The following is an 18,159-nucleotide window of genomic DNA, read 5'->3' on the forward strand; positions in this document are numbered from 1 at the left end:
GGGACATTAAATTAAACCACTAAGCTTAATGTTCTCCCCATCCAGCCAGCAAGGTGAGAAGATTTTTAAACTCTTGTCTCAAGAATTCCGCAGCGGCAAACTAAGCCTTATATGAAAACGTCTCCAGTCACCTACTTTGGGATCAGCTCAGTTAAAAGAATTCATCCAGTTGGACAAGTCATACACATGAAAGATGGCAGGGGAACAGCAGCAGGGCCATGCAACCTCCCCAAGTTTGGTGCACCCCACTCAGGGCAACTACAAGCACAGCAGTAGAGAAAACAAGGGGAGGGCTATAGGGTGAGCCAGATTTAATTGAGCGATTTTCCATCACAAATGGCCTAAAAACTTGACAGTGAAGAGAATGTGCTAGAGGGCAAATCAAACAGGACAAGTATTTTTTTAAAAGATTTTATTTATTGATTTTTTAGAGAGGGGAAGGAAGTGAGAAAGAGGGGGCGGGAATCAATGTGTGGTGCCTCTGGTGCACCCCCTTACTGGGGACCTGGCCAGCAACCCAGGCATGGGCGCTAGACTGGGAATCGAATCGGCAACCCCTTGATTCACAGGCTGGCACTCAAACACTGAGCCACACCAGCCAGGGCCAAACAGGCTCCCTATTAACAAGTGTGTCCTCAGACACCCAGAGCCTGTGGCCACCCAACTCAAGCACAGCAGGCAAAGACTCTACCCTGTTGACTCAGAGCCCCTCTGTGGCCAGGCACCCTTCACCCACCCCAAACCCTACACACCATTCCATTCAAACTCCAATCACAAACCCAAATCACCCTTACTTTTCTGCCTTTCATAGGAACTTGTACACATTTTGGGTGCTTCCTTTTTCTAAATTTCTTTCTTTTGACCTTTCATTTATTTTCTTAAATCTCTCTCTCTTTTTACAAAGATTCTATTTATTTATTCTTAGAGACAGTGGAAGGGAGGGAGAAAGAGAGGGAGAGAAACTCCAATGTGCAGTTGCCTCTCATGCGTCCCCTACTGGGAACTGGTCTGCAACCCAGGCATGTGCCCTGACTGGGAATCGAACCATGATCCTTTGGTTTGCAGGCCCTCACTCAATCCACTGAGCTACACCAGCCAGGGCTTCTTTTGACCTTTTAAACCACTAACAGAAATACAATTAATAAACCAACAAACAGGTCAGATATTTCCTTAGTTAAACTCTGAGGGAATCCTGGAGAATAAGGGCTGGTCACCCACCCTTTAAAGGACACGCAAGTTGCTGAGTTGCTTCTGCTGTGAACAAGGGCATCCTCAGTGCACTCTGGCCATAGCCATGATAACCACCCCTGACCAGGAGTGCCTCACTGGACCAACCCACCAGAAAGATGCAAGAACATAACTGCTGTGACTGTCCTTGGGGAACACCTCAACCAATGAGGAAGGTAAGGGCAGTAAATAGAAATGGGAAGCATTTGCTGGTGTTAGATATCAAAAACAAGTGGTACTGACTAAGTGCAGGTGCTTGAAGGGTTTCGGAAGATGGCCTGGCTTCAAGCCTGGCCAAGACTGGGCCTCCCACAAGCAGGCCCTGAAAGGCACCTGGCAGGCCAACCTAACCTTTTTAGAAGGAGTAAAAACAGCCTGCCAGCCAACATCTCACAGCCTTTGGGCCCTAATGCCAAATCATTAAGTAAATAACTAGCCAAACACCCGCATTGTCAAAGGACTGACCCTTTGTCAATTCTCTCACACATCAATGTTTCCCTCCATGTCTTTCACCCTTCCTTCCCCTCTCTCTAAAAATAAATAAAATATTTTTTAAAAGTTAATAAAGTCATGTGTATGAATAAAATTCAAATCTCTGTGACACCGGCTGGCCTATTAGCTGACAATGGGGTGGTCAATTAAATGGTGGGTGTGAACCAACCAACATTGCATCAGAGTTCCACTGATAATGGGTAATACAGACTGAGAAGTCTTCCACACAAAGATGCAGAATGAATGAGCAGGGAGGAAATTTGTAATCCCTTAGCCCAGGGGCTCAAATGATCCCAGGTGAGTAGCATAAATGCAGAGAAAGGTCAGGAGCATCACTGTTTTCTCGACTTCAACAGAGACCCAGGTAAAAGACTCATTTAACCTGTCTTAAGTCAGCTATATGAAAAACAACCATGCCCTGGCTGAGTGGCTCAGTTGGTTGGAGTGTCATCCTGTACACCAGAAAGGCTGTGAATTTGATTCCCAGTCAGGGCAGGTACCTAGGTTGTGAGTTCAATCTCCGGTCGGGGCACATACTGGAGGCAACTGATCAATGTTTCTTTCTCTCTCTCTCCCCCTTCCTCTCTCTCAAAAAATCAATAAACATATCCTTGGGTGGATTTAAAAAAGAAAACAACATGTGCACACATGTAAAGCCAAATGAGGATCCACGCTTGACCTCCTGTCAGGGACCTGGGAGTACCTATACCTGGTGTGGGGAGACTGAACACCAGCCAGCACAATCGGAAGAGCTTTACAGTATAGAGCTCTTGGAGCCAGAAGCTCTAGGTTCACGAGCCCCTCGAAGTTGTTCTGTCCTAGACACGCCCCCCACTCCCAGACGTGGCACACTCCCCCAAGCAAAATCAACATTAAGGAACTGGGAGAATCAACAAAGGGAAATGCATCCCCCATGCTCCTTCTCTTCGCAGCTGGCACTCACAACCTGCCTATTCAGCACCCACTCTCTTTTTCCCTTTCCTGTTAAACCCAATCTTCCTTTGGAAGACCGTTCTCTCCAGTTCAGGAGAGGTGATGCTACTGGGGTGGGGCATCCTACGTAATTCCCAGAGCGGCCCTACGTGGTGTAAGCTCGGCAGCACAGGGCATCCCTGGTCATTCAGACTAAACTGCAAGACCTTCCTTAATGCTGTAGAAAGCATTTGTTTACAAAACAAGGGAGCTCAAAGCCAAGGTTATTGGGCAGCCATCTCCAACACCAACAAAGGAGTCAACCAGAGAGCAGAGCTGGCCACAGGAAGGCAGAAGCGAAAAAGCATTAAGAAATGCGGCAGTTTCTTACAAAACTAAATGTGTTCTACCATGCAACCCAGCAAACACACTCCTTTGGGGTATTTACCCAAAGAAGGTGAAAACTTATGTCCATACAAAAACCTGCACGTGGATGTTTATAGCAGTATGATTCATAATTGCCAAAATTTGGAAGCAACCAAGCTGTCCTCTAGTAGGTGAATGGATAAATAAGCTGTGGTACACACTGGCAATGAAATACTATTATTCTGCACTTAAAAGAAAAAAAAAGAGAGAGTTATCAAGCCATGAAAAGACATGGAGGAAAATAAAAAACACATTTTAGTTTGAAGAGGTTACATATCATGATTCCAACTATATAAAGTTCTGGAAAAGGCAAAACTATGAAGTCAATAAAAAGATCAGTGGTGGCTGGTTAGCTCAGGGAATTGAGCACGGGCCTGCGAACCAGATGATGGCGGTTCGATTCCCAGTCAGGGCACATGCTTGGGTTGCAGGCCAGTTTCCTGCAGGGGCCAGTTCCCTGCAGGGGATGCACAAGAAGCAACCATACATTGATGTTTCTTTCCTCTCTCCTTCCCTTCCCCTCTAAAAAGATAAATAAACAAAATATTTAAAAAAAAAAAGATCAGTGGTTGCCAGGAGTTAAAAGGGAAGAAGGGATGAACAGATGGAGCACAGAGGATTTTTAGGGCAGTAGAAATGCTCTGTATGAGCCCCAGCTGGTGTACCTCAGTGGATTGAGCGTGGGCCTGTAATCCAAAGGATCTCAGTTCGATTCCCAGTCAGGGCATATGCCCAGGCCAGTTCCCAACAGGGGATGCATGAGAAGCAACCATACATTAATATTTCTCTTCCTCTCTCCTTCCCTTCCTCTCTAAAGATAAATAAATAAAATCTTAAAAAATAAAAAGAAATGCTCCATATGGTATCACAATGGTGGATACATGTCATTATATATTCATCCAAATCCACAAAACGGACACCACCGAAAGTGAACTCTAATGAAAACTACGGGCTGCAGGTGATTATGATGTGTTGATGGAGGTTCATTAGTTGCAACAAACGTACCACTCTGGTAAGAGATGTTGACAGTGAGAGAGGCTATGCATGTTTAGGGCAAGGGGCACATGTAAAGCCTCTGTACCTGCCTCTCAATTTTGCTGGCGACCTATAACTGCTCTAAAAAAATAATAAAATCTTTAAAAGAAAAATTGCCCTGGCTGGTGTGGCTCAGTGGATTGAGCACCAGCCTGCAAAAAGGAATGCTGCAGGTTCAATTCCCAGTCAGGACACATCCCTGGGTTGCAGGCCAGGTTCCCAGTCGGGGGAAGGGGGGGTGCGTGAGAGGCAACCGATGAAATTTTCTCTCGCACTTGTTTCTCTTTCTCCCTCCTTTCCTTTCTCTCTAAAAATAAATAAATTAAAAAGAAAAAAAACTGGCTGAAATCTAGATCAAACCATATCTGATGTTGGCCTTGCCCCTAGACTTTTCACTTATCTGCATCAGCCAATCCCCTTCACTATTTAAGCCAGCTCGGGCTGTATTTTCTGTTACTTCCGACCTACTGCATCCTAACTCACACGCTGCAGGACAAATACCACGTCCCCAGGTCCCCAGTTGGGGATGTGGAGAGGCAACAGCACGCTGGAGTTTCTCTCCCTCTCTTTCTCCCTCCCTTCCACTCTCCCTAAAAATAAATAAATAAAAATTTGAAAAACCCAACGTGCTGAACTCCGTCAGTGTTCAGAAATGATGACCCAACATCTGAGATTCTCCACCCACAAAACTACCACAGGCAACCCCAAATGGGAGAACATTCGATCGCAGACAGGACTCCTGAACTCCAGGCTCCCTCTGCCACTAGCAGCTCCAGGGCAGGCAAGTTAAAACCAAACTGCGCCCCAGTCCTTACAGCAGAACGCTATCAGACAGATGAGGCCAACACATTCTATTAATGGGATGGCAAGGGTTACTTATTTATAAATAGAACCAAAGAAAAAGCAAAGTTGCTTTGCTTTTGGGTTTAAAACCCAAGAACTGAAAAGTGTGCAGATTGGGACTGGTTGGAGGACGGGTAGCCCTCAGGAATTTATTTCAGAAATCAGAATTGAGCTCCATTTTTTCCCCTAAAGCCCAGTACTCAAATTTAATCCCAACTTAAAACTGTCCTAATGAAACATAAAAACTTAGGTGAGATATTAAAAACTGTCAATTACCAACTGTACTCAACAGGATAATTTTACAATACACTCTGTTCTAAAAAGCTTGCTAAATCAGGAGCATTTCAGATCTCGCTCCCCAGCATATGTCATCAATTTTGGCACAAATAAACTCTTATAAAAATTCCAAATAAAAGAAGTAGAAAGAAAAGGCTTGCTAAATCAATAGCATTTAGCTAAAGAGAGTGAGCAAAAAGGCACACAAAAATTACCTCAAACAGTGTATCCTGAATCACCTCACTTGAAGGATGGGTAAACCTCAGAAATGTTTGAACCTGTGTTTATTAGCAAGTAGCTGATTTCTCTACCACAGTGAGCTTGGATAAATGATCCAGGATTTTAACAACTCTGTGGGAAAATCCCAACACCTGGAGATGTGTTTTCAGACTCTTGGTAAAATCAGCAGGGGCACATGAACTCCGGACTTTCAAAGCTTCACAGGCAGAAGTCTCCAGAACCAGCAAAAGGGAAATGAGTGGGAAACAGAGGAACGCTGCTAATACCTGCTAACGTCAGCAACAGGTTCCAGCCACAACCAAATACACCAAATACTCCAGTAACCTCAAAAGGAATTACCAAGAGAAGAAGAAACAGGTTTTCTAAGTCTTAATGATTTCTTTATAGTACCACTTCATGCCTCCTAGCTGCTTGTGTGCCCACTTGCAGGGGCTGCGATCACTTCAGAGTGCACTGGGCTGCTGGGAACTGACTACCAACAGCACTAGCTCCTTTTGTTGGCAGGGGAAAGGTCCAATCCTAGAAATGCAACCACAGCCACAGAAGTTCTCGAAGTGCTCAGGAAAATTTCTGCACGGTAGCCTCCTCACCACCACTTCCCAACCTCTAGGAAGAATCGTAGAAAACCATTATAAAATATGATGATCCAGAATTCTCTAAGTATTGATGCATTTAAATGTCCACGCCTCCCTTTACTAAGTCAAAAGGATTATGTCTACCAGGTAAATACACTTATGCAAGAATATACAAATTTTACAGCTAATGGATCAGGTGTTAAATGTCACAACATCCAAGGATTCCAATACCCCTAATGACTTACAAAGTCATACATTTTAGTCTGTTCTTTTTTTTATTTAATTATTGTTCAAGTACAGTTTTCTGACTTTTACTCCCATCCCAGCCCACGCCCCCAGCGCTCCCCACCTCCCTCCCATTTCCACCCGTTAGTTTTTGTCGGTGTGTCCTTTATACTTGTTCCTGTGAATCCTTCCCCTTTTCCCCTGAAATTCCTTCTCCTAGTCTGTTCTTGATCAAAGTATCCTGAACACACAAACATTAAAAACATCTAGTGACAAATGTGAAGGTATAATGAATAAGAACTCAAACCACAACTCACCAATGCAGCAGAAGTATACCCACTTAGGGTTGAAAGACAAGATCATTCCTTACCAACACCTTTCCTTGATAATTCTCCAGCTCTCATAGGTCAGCACAGAAAGAAACTCCTTGTGTCCGACTCACCTGAATTCTCTGCCTTCGCTGTACCGTCTACTTGAGGAGGGCCGAGGGGCGGCTGTCTCCAGGAGCAGCTTCTGGGTCAGCCTGCTGGGGGGAGCAGGGTCTCTGCCATCATCTTCGTCTATATCTTGGTCACATTTCCATTCCTCGTCCTCATTCAAAGTGGGCAGATATCCAGGTATGCCCTTCCCTGTCCCTGACCCAGAGCTCTGGTCACTACAGAGCTTTGGGCTCTCTGAGCCTGTCCTCGTGTATTCCAAATAAATATCAGACTTGAGGAAGGAGGGGTAGGTGTTCTCCTCCATGGTGGATTGGATTTCCGTCTGAGCCTGGTCAAACATGGCAGGATCAATCAGCTGCTTCATAATGCAGTCCTTTATGAAACTCTTGGTGGCTGGCTTGGTTTGCCTGGACACGATGCCATTGTTATCAAGGATGTACTTTCGGTAAATGGCTTTGGCCAGCTTCAGCCTCTTCTCCTCATTCGAGTCACAGGGCTCCAGCTTCCTGAAGCCACTACAGGCAAACCAGAAGTCCAGCAGGTCAGCACAGTCCTCCTGTTTCAGGAAAGTCCTAAACAGGTTTATCCCGTCCTGATCATCTAGTAAGGAGTGCAATGACTCAGCCCACTTCAAGTATGGCGGGGTGGGTGAAGCGCTGCCCTCGGGCTCGTACCCCAGGTCCAGGTCTGAGCGCCTCGGAGTGGCTGTGGAAGTCTCGCCTTTAATTCCCACACCTTTCCCAGAGCAGAAGCTGTGGCTGACAGGCCTGGGGTCTGTGGACACCAGTTCACCCTCCTCACCAGGCACTGGGGGTCTGGGGGCATCTTCAGTGAAACTTGTTCCGAGGTCCAAGGAGAAACCCTGCTCTTGAATATTCATTTTGAGAATCTGCGTCAATGAACAATGAGCGCTGCAACCTAATACATCAGTACTTATAGCTCCAAAGTGAATCAATCTGTCCTGTTGAAACCATTAAGAGGACAAGGATTAGGAAAGGTGGGTCCATGGAAACATGACCACAGAGGTTTTCTCAAGACAAGACTCATAATGATGCCCACCCGCTCGAACATAAAGCCAGAAATTCAGTTTAAATTTGTGATCTTTCATCACAAGGTTTGTGCTATAGGAAAACAATTTCTAGAAACTTACAACTACAGAAATGCCTCTGGCACTAAGAAGTGATTGCCCAGAACACGGAGAGCACCACAGCCTTCAAGTGCCATTCCCTGAACACACCACGGAGACCAGCAGCCTGGGGACCTACCATCTCACCCACAGAACTGAAAGACTGGTCCTTCTCTGCAAGTTCCAGGAAGGCAGGCCTGAAGGAAAGAAAGGAACTTCTAGTCCTCCTAATTCTACAGACTTGGGTGAAAGCCAATCCTCACACAAGATAAAAATGACCGCCCTGCCTGCTCCCCCAGATTACCATGAGACTCAGACCCACATCACACACCACTGGTTGTGTCTGCTCCCCGCATCCTCTGGGCCCACAGCCACTGTGCTTTCTGCCTACCCCACCACTTCACGCTTCGTGTGCCTCATAACGCGTGCAAACACACAGTGAGTTGTTCCTCTCACTCTCAGTACATACCTAAAAGAGCAGTTAATTGTGGGTCACCCTCAGCACCTTCAAACGGGTGATCAAAGAACACTCCCCACACGCACAGAAGCCTTTTCATGTCACCAATGTGAACAATCTTAAAAATGCTCCCATCAGAAAACTGCACTTAACCTTTAAAACCTTGATGATGGCAAATGGCCATGGGTTACCTGAGGGAGCAGAGAAAGTAGGGAAAAAATGAAATCTAATATAACTTTTAGCTAAGGCAGCATACAGCTCACATGACTTAACTCCATAAGCTGAAAACCAAACCACCTACCCTCTTAGAGGTCAGGGACCGTGGGTTTTTGTTGCAGCTGCCCAAGTCTGCCTTGGGTATGAGGGAAGATCATCCTGGGTCAGCATTCTGCCATAGTCTTCAGTCCTCTCTGTTGCATCCTACAGGAGCTGTTAGAGCCCACAAGCTCGGGCTACGCCCCCAGACCTGGCCAAGACGATGACTGTAACACAGCCTGCCATGATATAAGTGGTCTGCCTAGAAGTGGGCTGGAGAGAAGCATGTCAGGTCCAAAATGGCTGGAGCACTGAATAAGCCAGAAGAAGCAAAATACACCTGGTACCAACACAAAGGGTAGCTCTCCCTGGCCATCACTCCACACCCTGGGCCCTGGCCTACATGTAATGCACCCCTGACATCTGCATTCTCACACTGCACACACTTCACCTGCCAGTAGCCACTGACAGCTAGAAGTGAAAAGCATCCAGAGATGGAGGCTAGGTCACAATTATGTGCACCAAATGACATTTCTGCTGCTAATGACTTTTTATGAAAACTACTGGGTAGGCTGTAACTTCCAGCCTCAGCAGGAACAGCTTGTTTTTAAGGTCAAGGCCCATGTGCTGCGGCAGCCTGCTGCTCATGGACCACTTCAACTGCAAGGTTACTCTCTTTGAGCACCACCAACATGGACTGCGTATCTGTGGTATATCAGCTCCATACCAGCTTGCAGACCTCTAATGTCTTCTTGTCTGAGGGGAAAGAGGGCCTGCACCCGGCCCCCTGAGCCTTACCCTTAGAGATACTTTGTAGTTCACTGACCTGAAGAAAAAACCAAGTCACCCCTGCCCAGATAGTTCAGTTGGTTAGAGCACTGTCCTGACACACTGGGTTGTGGGTTTGATCCCAGGTCAGAGAACATACAAGAATCAACCAATGAATGGTTGAAATAAGTGAAACAACAAATCCATCCTGGCTGATGTGGCTCGGTGGATTGAGTTCCAGGCTGTGAAGCAAAGAACTGCCAGTTTGATTCCCAGTCAGGGCACATGCCTGGGTTGCAGGCCAGGTCCTCAGTGGGAGGACGTGCAAGGGGCAACCACACAATGATGTTTCTTTTCCTTTCTATCTTCCCCTCTCTCTAAAAAATAAATAAATAAAATCTTTTTAAAAATCCATGTTTCTCCCTTTTTCATTCTCTCTGTCCTCCTTCCCCTCTTTCTCTAAAATCAATTTAAAAAAAAAAAGCAAGCCCAGACTGGTGTATCTTAGTGGGTTAACTGCCGGCCTGCAAACCAAAAGGTTGCCGGTTCAATTCCCAGTCAGGACACATGCCTGGGTTGTGGGTCAGATTCCCAATTGGACGCATGCAGGAAGCAACTGATTCGATGTTTCTCCTCTCTTTCTTCCTCCCTTCCCCCCTTCCTAACAAATAAATAAACTCTTTTTTTAAGATTTTATTTATCTTTAGAAGGGAAGGGAAGGAGAGAGGGAGAGAAATATCAATGTATGGTTGCCTCTCATACATCCCCTGCTGAGAACTGGCCTGCAACCCAGGCATGTGCCCTGACTGGGAATCGAACCGCGATCTTTTTTTTTTAGATTTTTATTTATTTATTTATTTATATTTAGAGGGGAAGGAGAGAGGGAGAGAAACATCAATGTATGGTTGCCTTTTGTGCATCCCCTGCTGGTAGTTAGCCTGCAAGGAACTGGTTTGCAACCCAGGCATGTGCCCTGACTGGGAATCGAACCGCAATCGTCTGGTTCGCAGGCCCGCGCCCAATCCACTGAGCTACACCAGCCAGGGCCAAACCACGATCTTTTTATTCACAGGCCCGTGTTCAATCCACTGAGCTACACCGGCCACGGCTAAATAAACTCTTTTTTTAAAAAAGAAGGAACCAAATCACTGTTTTTTAATAGGAAGCTAATTATGGTCACTCACTTTCTCTTAAGGTGCTTATGACTTCCATGTAAATTATTTGTAGCAGCCTATAAACATTTTCTGCAGAATCCACAGCACCTAACACAAGGTCTGGCAAGTAATGAACACCAATAAACACTTAATTCATTGGCATAAAGGAAAATGACACTTGCCACAGACGCCAATGGTACCTCTTTACAGATGCTGAACCACTATGTAGTAGGCAGGGCAGTAAATTCAAGATCTAGCCCCTTTACCGAACTAGAGCTGTCTTAAAAGACTAACATTTTAATTCACATGTGAAAAAGTTCCCCTAATCATTTTAAACTATTTTTTGTTGCTCAAAAGAAACACTTCTTATAGTTCACATCGATTTTTGGCTGTCAAGACCATTGGTGTTTCTGAATATACACGAACATCTCCCCAAATTACTGACGTATCTGAAATGTCCACCAATTCCTGCAACCTCCAGGTTTCCAGGGAAGCACACCAAGCATTTAGTGTATACACATGTACATAGCACACATAAGCGGTTGTATTAATTCAGGCTGGAGTGAAATGCCCACAAGCACTGAATCTGGCCAATAGTATGTAACTACCATCAATAAAAGGATTGCATAAAAGGAATCTACAACTCTGATACCACATTTAAAATGTCCTTTGGTCACTGCCAAGACATACCCCCTGGGTACCATGGCATCCAGCGTGATGCTATAGACGCGTATACATTTATCCATTTAGCTCAAATATAACTTTGACCTCCTTGTTTATGTGGAGTGTGGAAGTAATACAGGATGACTCTGACGTTTTCCCAACTGTCAATTAATAAAACTCTTGAAAAGTTAAGGGTTACCATTTTATGTGTAATCCATTCCCTCACCACCTAAATTCTAAATAACCAATGTAACCCCCCAAAAAAGTCCATTTGGCTTTTCTGAAACTAAAGATCCAAGAAACACCAACTCCTGCTGAAAAACAAACAGAAACACTGTATTTTCAATGCGTCCTCACCCTTGTTCCTGAATAGAAGTTCTTAAAAACGAACTTGAGGCCTGGCTGATGTGGCTCAGCAGACTGAGCACCAGCCCTCAGATAGAAAGGTTGCCAATTGGATGCCTGGTCAGGAATCCAATGATTGCAGGCCGGGTCCCCAGTTGGAAGTGAGAGAGGGGCAAATGATCACTATTTCTCTTGCACATCATGTTTCTCTCCCTCTTTCTTCCTCCTTTCCCCTCTCCCTAAAAATAAGTAAATAACTGAACCTGATACTGCTATCTTGGAAGGTCAGGTTTAGGCTGTGCGTGTTCTCTAAAACAGGGCCTGTGGGTCCAAGTATGCCTGAGACTCTTCCTGAGAAGCAGAGAACATCAATGCCAACAAAAGGGAGGGGCCAAGATACACAATAAGAACTCTATAAATTTGAGAGATGAATTGAGAAAAGTGCCCAAAGACATTTATTTTTCTCTACTGTCCTCAGTGCTGAACTAAGTTTCACTGTCCTGGCTGAACAGCTGTGGTTTCACGGGGGCCTGAATTACAAAATGTGGTGTGGAGGTAGAATCTATGACCCACATCCAAGAGAGTCTGGGGGTCAAAGCATCAACCTGAAAGAGTACAGCCACTCAGGTACGCCAAACAACAGCCTGGGCCCAGCCTAAGTGACCTCTGCCTCAAAAGGAGTGGCCTCCTTGAGTTTCAAACTCACTCAAGGAGTGAGGGCGAACCAGCCGATTGCGGTTCGATTCCCAGTCAGGGCACATGCCTGGGTTGCAAACCAGTTCCTTTTGCTGGGGGTAAGGGAAAGGGACACTTCGCCGTCCAGCCTCTCTCCAGAATCCCTGCACACACTGCCTCACCCCAGCAGCTCCTCTGCACGCCACCCACACCCTGAAACAAACCCAAAACCCACAGACCACAGCAGGCACCCAGCATCACCCAAACACATCAGCTACAGAAACCAGCCTTCTACAGAAAAAACTCCGACCCCTTCTCAGAATTCTGGGTCTTCCTTACACCCTTCCACACACCTAGAGCAAAAGCCTTGCCCTTTCTGAACGAAACCCAGTACTCTTACCTCCAATGTCAACAACCCTTGCCTTCCCTATCCCCCTGCTAGCACACCCTTCTGGCACACCTGCCCTCACAGCCTAGGATACACAAACCTTTCTCCTACACGACCACAGTCTGCACACCCTTCAAGAACAGCCTGAGAACTCCAGCATGCCTCCCCTCACACACTCCCGGCCCGCACAGCCTGCCCACACAGACTCCCCTTACCCGCTCCCGGCTCTCACATCTTACCCTCACATGCCCTCCAAGCCCGCACAACCTCCCTTCACTCTCTCCCCACCCGCACCCGCCAAGCCCCTCTTCCGGGTCCCACGCCCGGTCCGGCCTACGCGGCCTACAAAAGGCGGCTGCACTGGCCCGCGCCCCTCAGGAATGCGCTACCGACCCGCACTACTCACCCGCGCCCGGCGGCGACGGCGGCGGCGGGGCCCAGGCCCGGCTCCGGGAGTCGCGCGGCGCAGCGCGGCCCATGCGCTCAGTGGCGGCGCAGCGGGCGGGACAGAGCGGGGGCGCGGCCCGGGGCGGCCCCCATCGCGGCGGCGGCTGTCCGGCAGCCCGGAGGCGGGCGCAGGCAGGCCGCGGGGGCGCCGCCGAGACCGGACGCCTGCTCTCACTGGTTTGCTCCGCAAGAACACGGGTCTGGCCGGACTGCGGCCGGTGCTGCGGCAGCGACCCCGATCACTTACCGGAGCGGGGAGCCCAAGCCCAGAGTGCCGAAGCCCAGGCCTGAGCGCCCCCGCCGGCGCCACCCGGAAGTGCGGGGGCGGGGCCGGGGTACGGGGCGGGACCCAGAACGAGGGACGGGCCGGAGCGTAGGGCGGGGCGGGGAGCGTGGGGTGGAACCGAGAGCGTGGGGCGGTGCCAACCCTTGGGGTGGAACGAGAACTTTGGGGCAAGGCCAAGAGCGTGAAGGTGGGGCCGAAAGTGAGAATTGGGCCGAGAGCGTGAAACGGAGCCGGAGCGCGAGGATAAAACTAGGAGAATGGAAGAGGGTCCTAGAATGTGGGGGTGGAGCTTCCAAAGTGGAGGCGGGGCCGGGGCACGTGCTCGAGGCCAAAAACGTGGGGGTGGGGCCTAGAGAGTGAAATCTAGGCTAAGAGCGCGAGACGGAGCCGGAGCGTGGGAAAGGCTAAGAGCTTGGAGGTGGGGCGTCCACCGTGCGGGGCGGGGCCAGGGCAGAAGGGTTGTGCCAGAGTTTTGAGGCGGGGCCAAAAGCTTTCAGACAGACCTGGAGTGCGAGGCGGGGCGACAGTGAGTGGGCAGGGTTAAATATGTCCACGTGGGCAGGGTGTGGGCGGAGCAACGCAGCCGTAGAAGGGAACCTGAAAGGGGGCAGTATGAAAATGCTCTGGTCCCTTTGGTCTGTAGAATCCGGGAGAATGACGTGGAAAGACGCCCCACCACCCCGCGAGGGTTGAAGGACTGTGTTCACCAGGAAGGCGTGGGCCAGTGCACTAAGCGGACGACCGGCTCCCGATGTGGACACCGCGAGGCGTTCGCCAGGCTGCAGCCTTTTTCTGCAGCCCATACGGGTGTCCACCAATCTTGGGTTACTGAGGTCGGCACCCACAGGCCCTCAGGTCGAGCAGCTCGTCCCCGAACCTGGGCATTTGGAAGGCAGAGTTAGGCTGACGAGGAGCTGAACCCTTGGTGATGTCCAGCTTGTATCTCCTCCTTCTCCATACCCACTGCCCCCCAGCTGGCCAGGAAGCTCTGAGGAGGTGGTTTGGGGCTCTGCCCTCCCTTAGTCCCCAGTCTGGACTCACACAGGGCCAGGACACACAGTAGGCAGTAAATCCTATAAATGCTAGCCATCACTTGGTCAGGAGGCCCAACCTCCAAAGAGCTGTGGGCTGAGACTGGCTGAGGCTCCATCTTGGCTGGCTGGGCTCACTTGCCTCAATTTCTCTCACCCACCATCCAAGATCCAGAAAAGTGCTCCCTTCCTACCACTGCCTTCAGGTCTCACTTGGCCCAGGCCAGCCTGAGAACAAGGGCTTATGTATGTCCTGATTCCTGTACCCACAATTCCTTTCTCCATCGATGTCACCATGGCAGATCTTGCCTGACTTGCAAGCCCAGCCCCCAACTCTATGTTGCACACCCACCACCAGCCCCTCCCTGAGGGAAGGATGTTGGCAGTAGGAATTGATTACTGCCCATAAGGATTGCTTCTGCTTCCACCTATGACCACCAAGACCCTGCCCTCTGCACAGCCATACTGGGCCTAACACCTGGAGAAATAAATGTTCCTGGTAACCTACAGGGAGCAACTATACTGCCACTGTACAACGAAGCTGCCACTTAGGCCACATAGGGACTTGCTCACCTCTTCCTGCCCCAGGGCTCCCTGATACCTCATCCATCCACACCTCCCCCAACAGCCTTCACTTAGCCTGCTCTCTGGTGCACACAGCCCTTCAGGGCCCTTCATTAGTGTCTCCTCTACACCACTCTCCCCTGAGTGCATCTGGTCACTTGCCCACTTTGCGCTTCTCTTACACTGCCCCCAGGTCGCTTCTAATGTCATCGTATCTTCTCCAGGACACTGCTTACCCTAGTTGCCCACCGTCATCCTATATATCTCCCAGGCAGGCAGAAGTCTATGCTTGGGGCTGCCTGAGCCACTGGCCAACCTCCCACCCAGCTGCCCACCAGTAGTTCCTGCCTCTCCCAGCACACAGCCTAGCATCCAGTGCCCAGGATTTTGTAGGAAAGGGGAGCAGTGAGGGATGGGGATGGGTTACCAGAAGCATCCCCAGCCTGCTGAGGACCTAGGCTATCTCCTAGAGTCATCATTATGCCTAGGGGCATATTGAGTGGGTGGCGGATGAGGACAGCACATTACAGGAGCTGCACGTCTAAACCCACACTGGCCCCACTAGGGTCCTGATGGCAGGTGTCTCTCACTCCCTAGGATGACCCCAGGCCCCACAGTACTGGGCACAGAAGATGACCCTGCAGCCCCTCGTCTTTCCTGTTCAGCCTCAGAGGCTTAGAGGAGATGCAGTGGTGGCCTTCATGGCACAGCAGGTTCTCTTCAGAGTGGGGGAGTCCAGGGTGGACCAGACAGTAGCACCTCCCAGACTTTGGCCCTCAAGCTGCCACCCTACTCCCAGACATGGGCCCCCATTGCTTGCCTTGGTTCTGTAGAGCTGCTGCTGTGGCCATGCCAGGCTCCTGGGGTTGTGTCCGCATTTATCCTCTTCCTGGCCCATGGTGGCAGATGTCCCCAGGCCCTAGGACCAGAACAGGGCCCTTGGGCCTCCAGCTCCTTATGGCCCCGGTCCTGCAGGGACAGGAAGATAGTCAGAAAGCCTGGAGTAAATGCAACAGTGCTCTATGGTGGGTTATGGCTGTGGGCATGGAGGTGAAATTGTCCAAGCAGAGTGGTGGCAGAAGAGACCAGAAGAAGCAGCTAGGGGAAAACTCTGAAGAGAGAAAGGGCAGCACTCAGGGCCTGCAATGAATGAAGCAAGGGTGACCTAGCAGGGGCATTGCATCAGCGACCTGGAGCTGAGACCAATATAACACATCTGCAGGAACCTCACTTCTGAACAGGTAAACTTTTTCATTACAGAGGCCCTTTCAAATGAAGCACCGTTCCCCAGGAGCGAAGTTTGCCACTAGAGGCTTTGATTTGATTAACCATTAATGGCATTTGTTCAAACTTTCCAGGAACTAAACAAAATCTTTAGAGCAGAAATAAAATTATTTTCTTCAACTTAGACATAAAAGGAAAACTTTGAAATAAATTGGTCTTTGAAGCCTTACATGTGTTTATGCACTTGGCTGAGAAAGACAACGTATAAAAAGGATTCTAAAGGCATCACCCCAGATGTACCAAGGAGGTATGTTGAAGCATGGGGGCGGGGGGGTGGCCAGTGCAGGATGGTGAAAACCAGCAGTAGAAGACTAGCTGCAGAGATGGAATACTGTGCAGATCCCTATCACCACCTTCCTGAGGGGAGAAGACAAGAGGAAGTGTACTGATTCGGACCTCCGTAGGGAGATGGGAACCTCAGATTGAGCCCCTTCTAGGCTGTCCATTCCCTGAACCCTCTGCCCAGACCACAGGTGTGGAAGGTGGGAGTAGGTGGGCAGGTAGGGAAAGACCTTGGCTCCTCCAGTTCTGGGGAAAGAGGGTTGGACTTCCTTTTGGAGGCACAGCTCCAGAAGCTTTGGCCAGCCGCCTTACCAACAATAAGCTTAGCCCTGGGCTCCATCTCTCCTCCCTGAGTATCCTTTTTCCATTATTTCTGAGCTGGGTGGGTAGGGGGGACCAGGTGCTGTTCGAGCCCTCGTCCCAAGGCCAACAAATGATGTGGAGCCATTGCACCAAGGTCACAAGATAGAACACCAAAGGAAAAGCTAGAAGACTGCACACACCCAGTGACCATATTTGTGAATATAGAACATATGTGTATAAAGGCAGGACTAAAGAACTATCTCAGGGCATCAGTGACAGGTTACAGCTGGAAGAATTAGGCGTGGGTTCCATTCTCTTTCTTGTGTATTCAGGAAGAAGTTCTACACAATATCACTATTATGATCACATGGAGACCACAAAGCTCTGCAGCAGGTGCCACCTTTCAATGATCAAAGCAAGACTGGCAGGCGTGAAGATCCTGGAAGGCAGCACAGAGCTGACCCCAGAGGACCATCCTATGCCTACTGCAGTCACCCCAAGTTGGGCCCCAGAAACAATGAGATGATGTCATCTAGAGCTTCCTGGGCTGACCTCTGGGCACTTGAGACTGAGATTGCCCTGAGCCCCAACCCTATATCGGGCAGTACCCCCTGCCTCTTTTCTCCCGGGTTTGGCTCCTCTCACCCTCATATCTGTGGGGCAGATGTGTTGTCTGGGATGACATTTTGCATCCCTCTTGCTGTTTGAACTTCTCTTGCCTGCTCTTCACCTGAAACTGCCAGCAGCAGATACCCCAGGAGTGATCCTGACCCCAATGCCAAGCTGGGGAATTTTGGGGACAGGAATAGGGCTTCGACTGAAATAAGCTGGCTCCATGTCAGCTCAGTGCCCACTGCTGCATACATGATGTCTGGCATGACTGTACCCTTTCTAATCCTGCTGCTGTATGTTGTCCTGCCCTAATGGTTTCTGCTCTCCTGTGGCCTCTGAATGGACAACTCACTAGATGTGACACAGCCCCCGACATCACTGATGGCCCCGATGAGTCAAAGGCCAGGCCCCAAGACCATCAGAAAAGCAGTGGCATGGCAGCAGGTATTTGAGCCCCTCCACTTATCCCCCAACTGAGGTGTTACCCTCAGTGTCCTGAGAGGGGGTCCTGTCACTCCAGGTTGAGTGGCACAACAGGAACTCCTTCCTGTGCCACCTTTCTGGAAGACTCTGACCTTAGGGATCTGTCCAGGGGTCCAGGAGATGGTCAAGTATGCTGAGGGCCGGAGGGTAAATGTTGAGGACTCAAGGTCCCTGCCTGCTGCAGGGACCTTGGAAGGAGATGGAGAGAGCAGCATGCCCGCCATCAACCCAGTGCCTCCCCAGCTTGGGAGCCTCGGGAACATTGATGGTGTAGCCAAGGTTGGCCCAGCTCCTGCCTCTTTGGAGACTTGATGGTCTGCTGTGTCTTGGGCCAGCTGGTGGCTC

At 49.3% G+C, this 18,159-nt stretch overlaps 1 protein-coding gene across 5 annotated transcripts in view; it reads right to left on the bottom strand.

Annotated features, from left to right (window-relative positions):
• AXIN1 (axin 1) overlaps positions 1 to 13,291 on the bottom strand; it is a 72,728-nt gene extending 59,437 nt beyond the window's left edge. The window contains exons 1-2 of one of the 5 annotated variants that reach the window (XM_037034509.1): positions 12,929 to 13,291; positions 6,694 to 7,652 (exon numbers count right to left, since the gene is read on the bottom strand). In XM_037034509.1, coding sequence (XP_036890404.1) covers positions 6,694 to 7,571 — 878 coding nt within the window. In that variant the 5' untranslated portion in view covers positions 7,572 to 7,652; positions 12,929 to 13,291. Of the gene's footprint in view, positions 1 to 6,693; positions 7,653 to 8,575; positions 8,902 to 12,928 lie in introns of those variants that run through there. The other 4 variants (XM_037034511.1, XM_037034510.1, XM_037034507.1 and 1 more) reach the window with 4 other exon arrangements.
• Between the last annotated feature and the right edge of the window lie 4,868 nt (positions 13,292 to 18,159).

Source organism: Sturnira hondurensis, unplaced genomic scaffold (genome assembly GCF_014824575.4).
Source record: "Sturnira hondurensis isolate 20B ecotype Veracruz unplaced genomic scaffold, ASM1482457v3 Scaffold0022179, whole genome shotgun sequence".
Lineage (NCBI taxonomy): Eukaryota > Metazoa > Chordata > Mammalia > Chiroptera > Phyllostomidae > Sturnira > Sturnira hondurensis.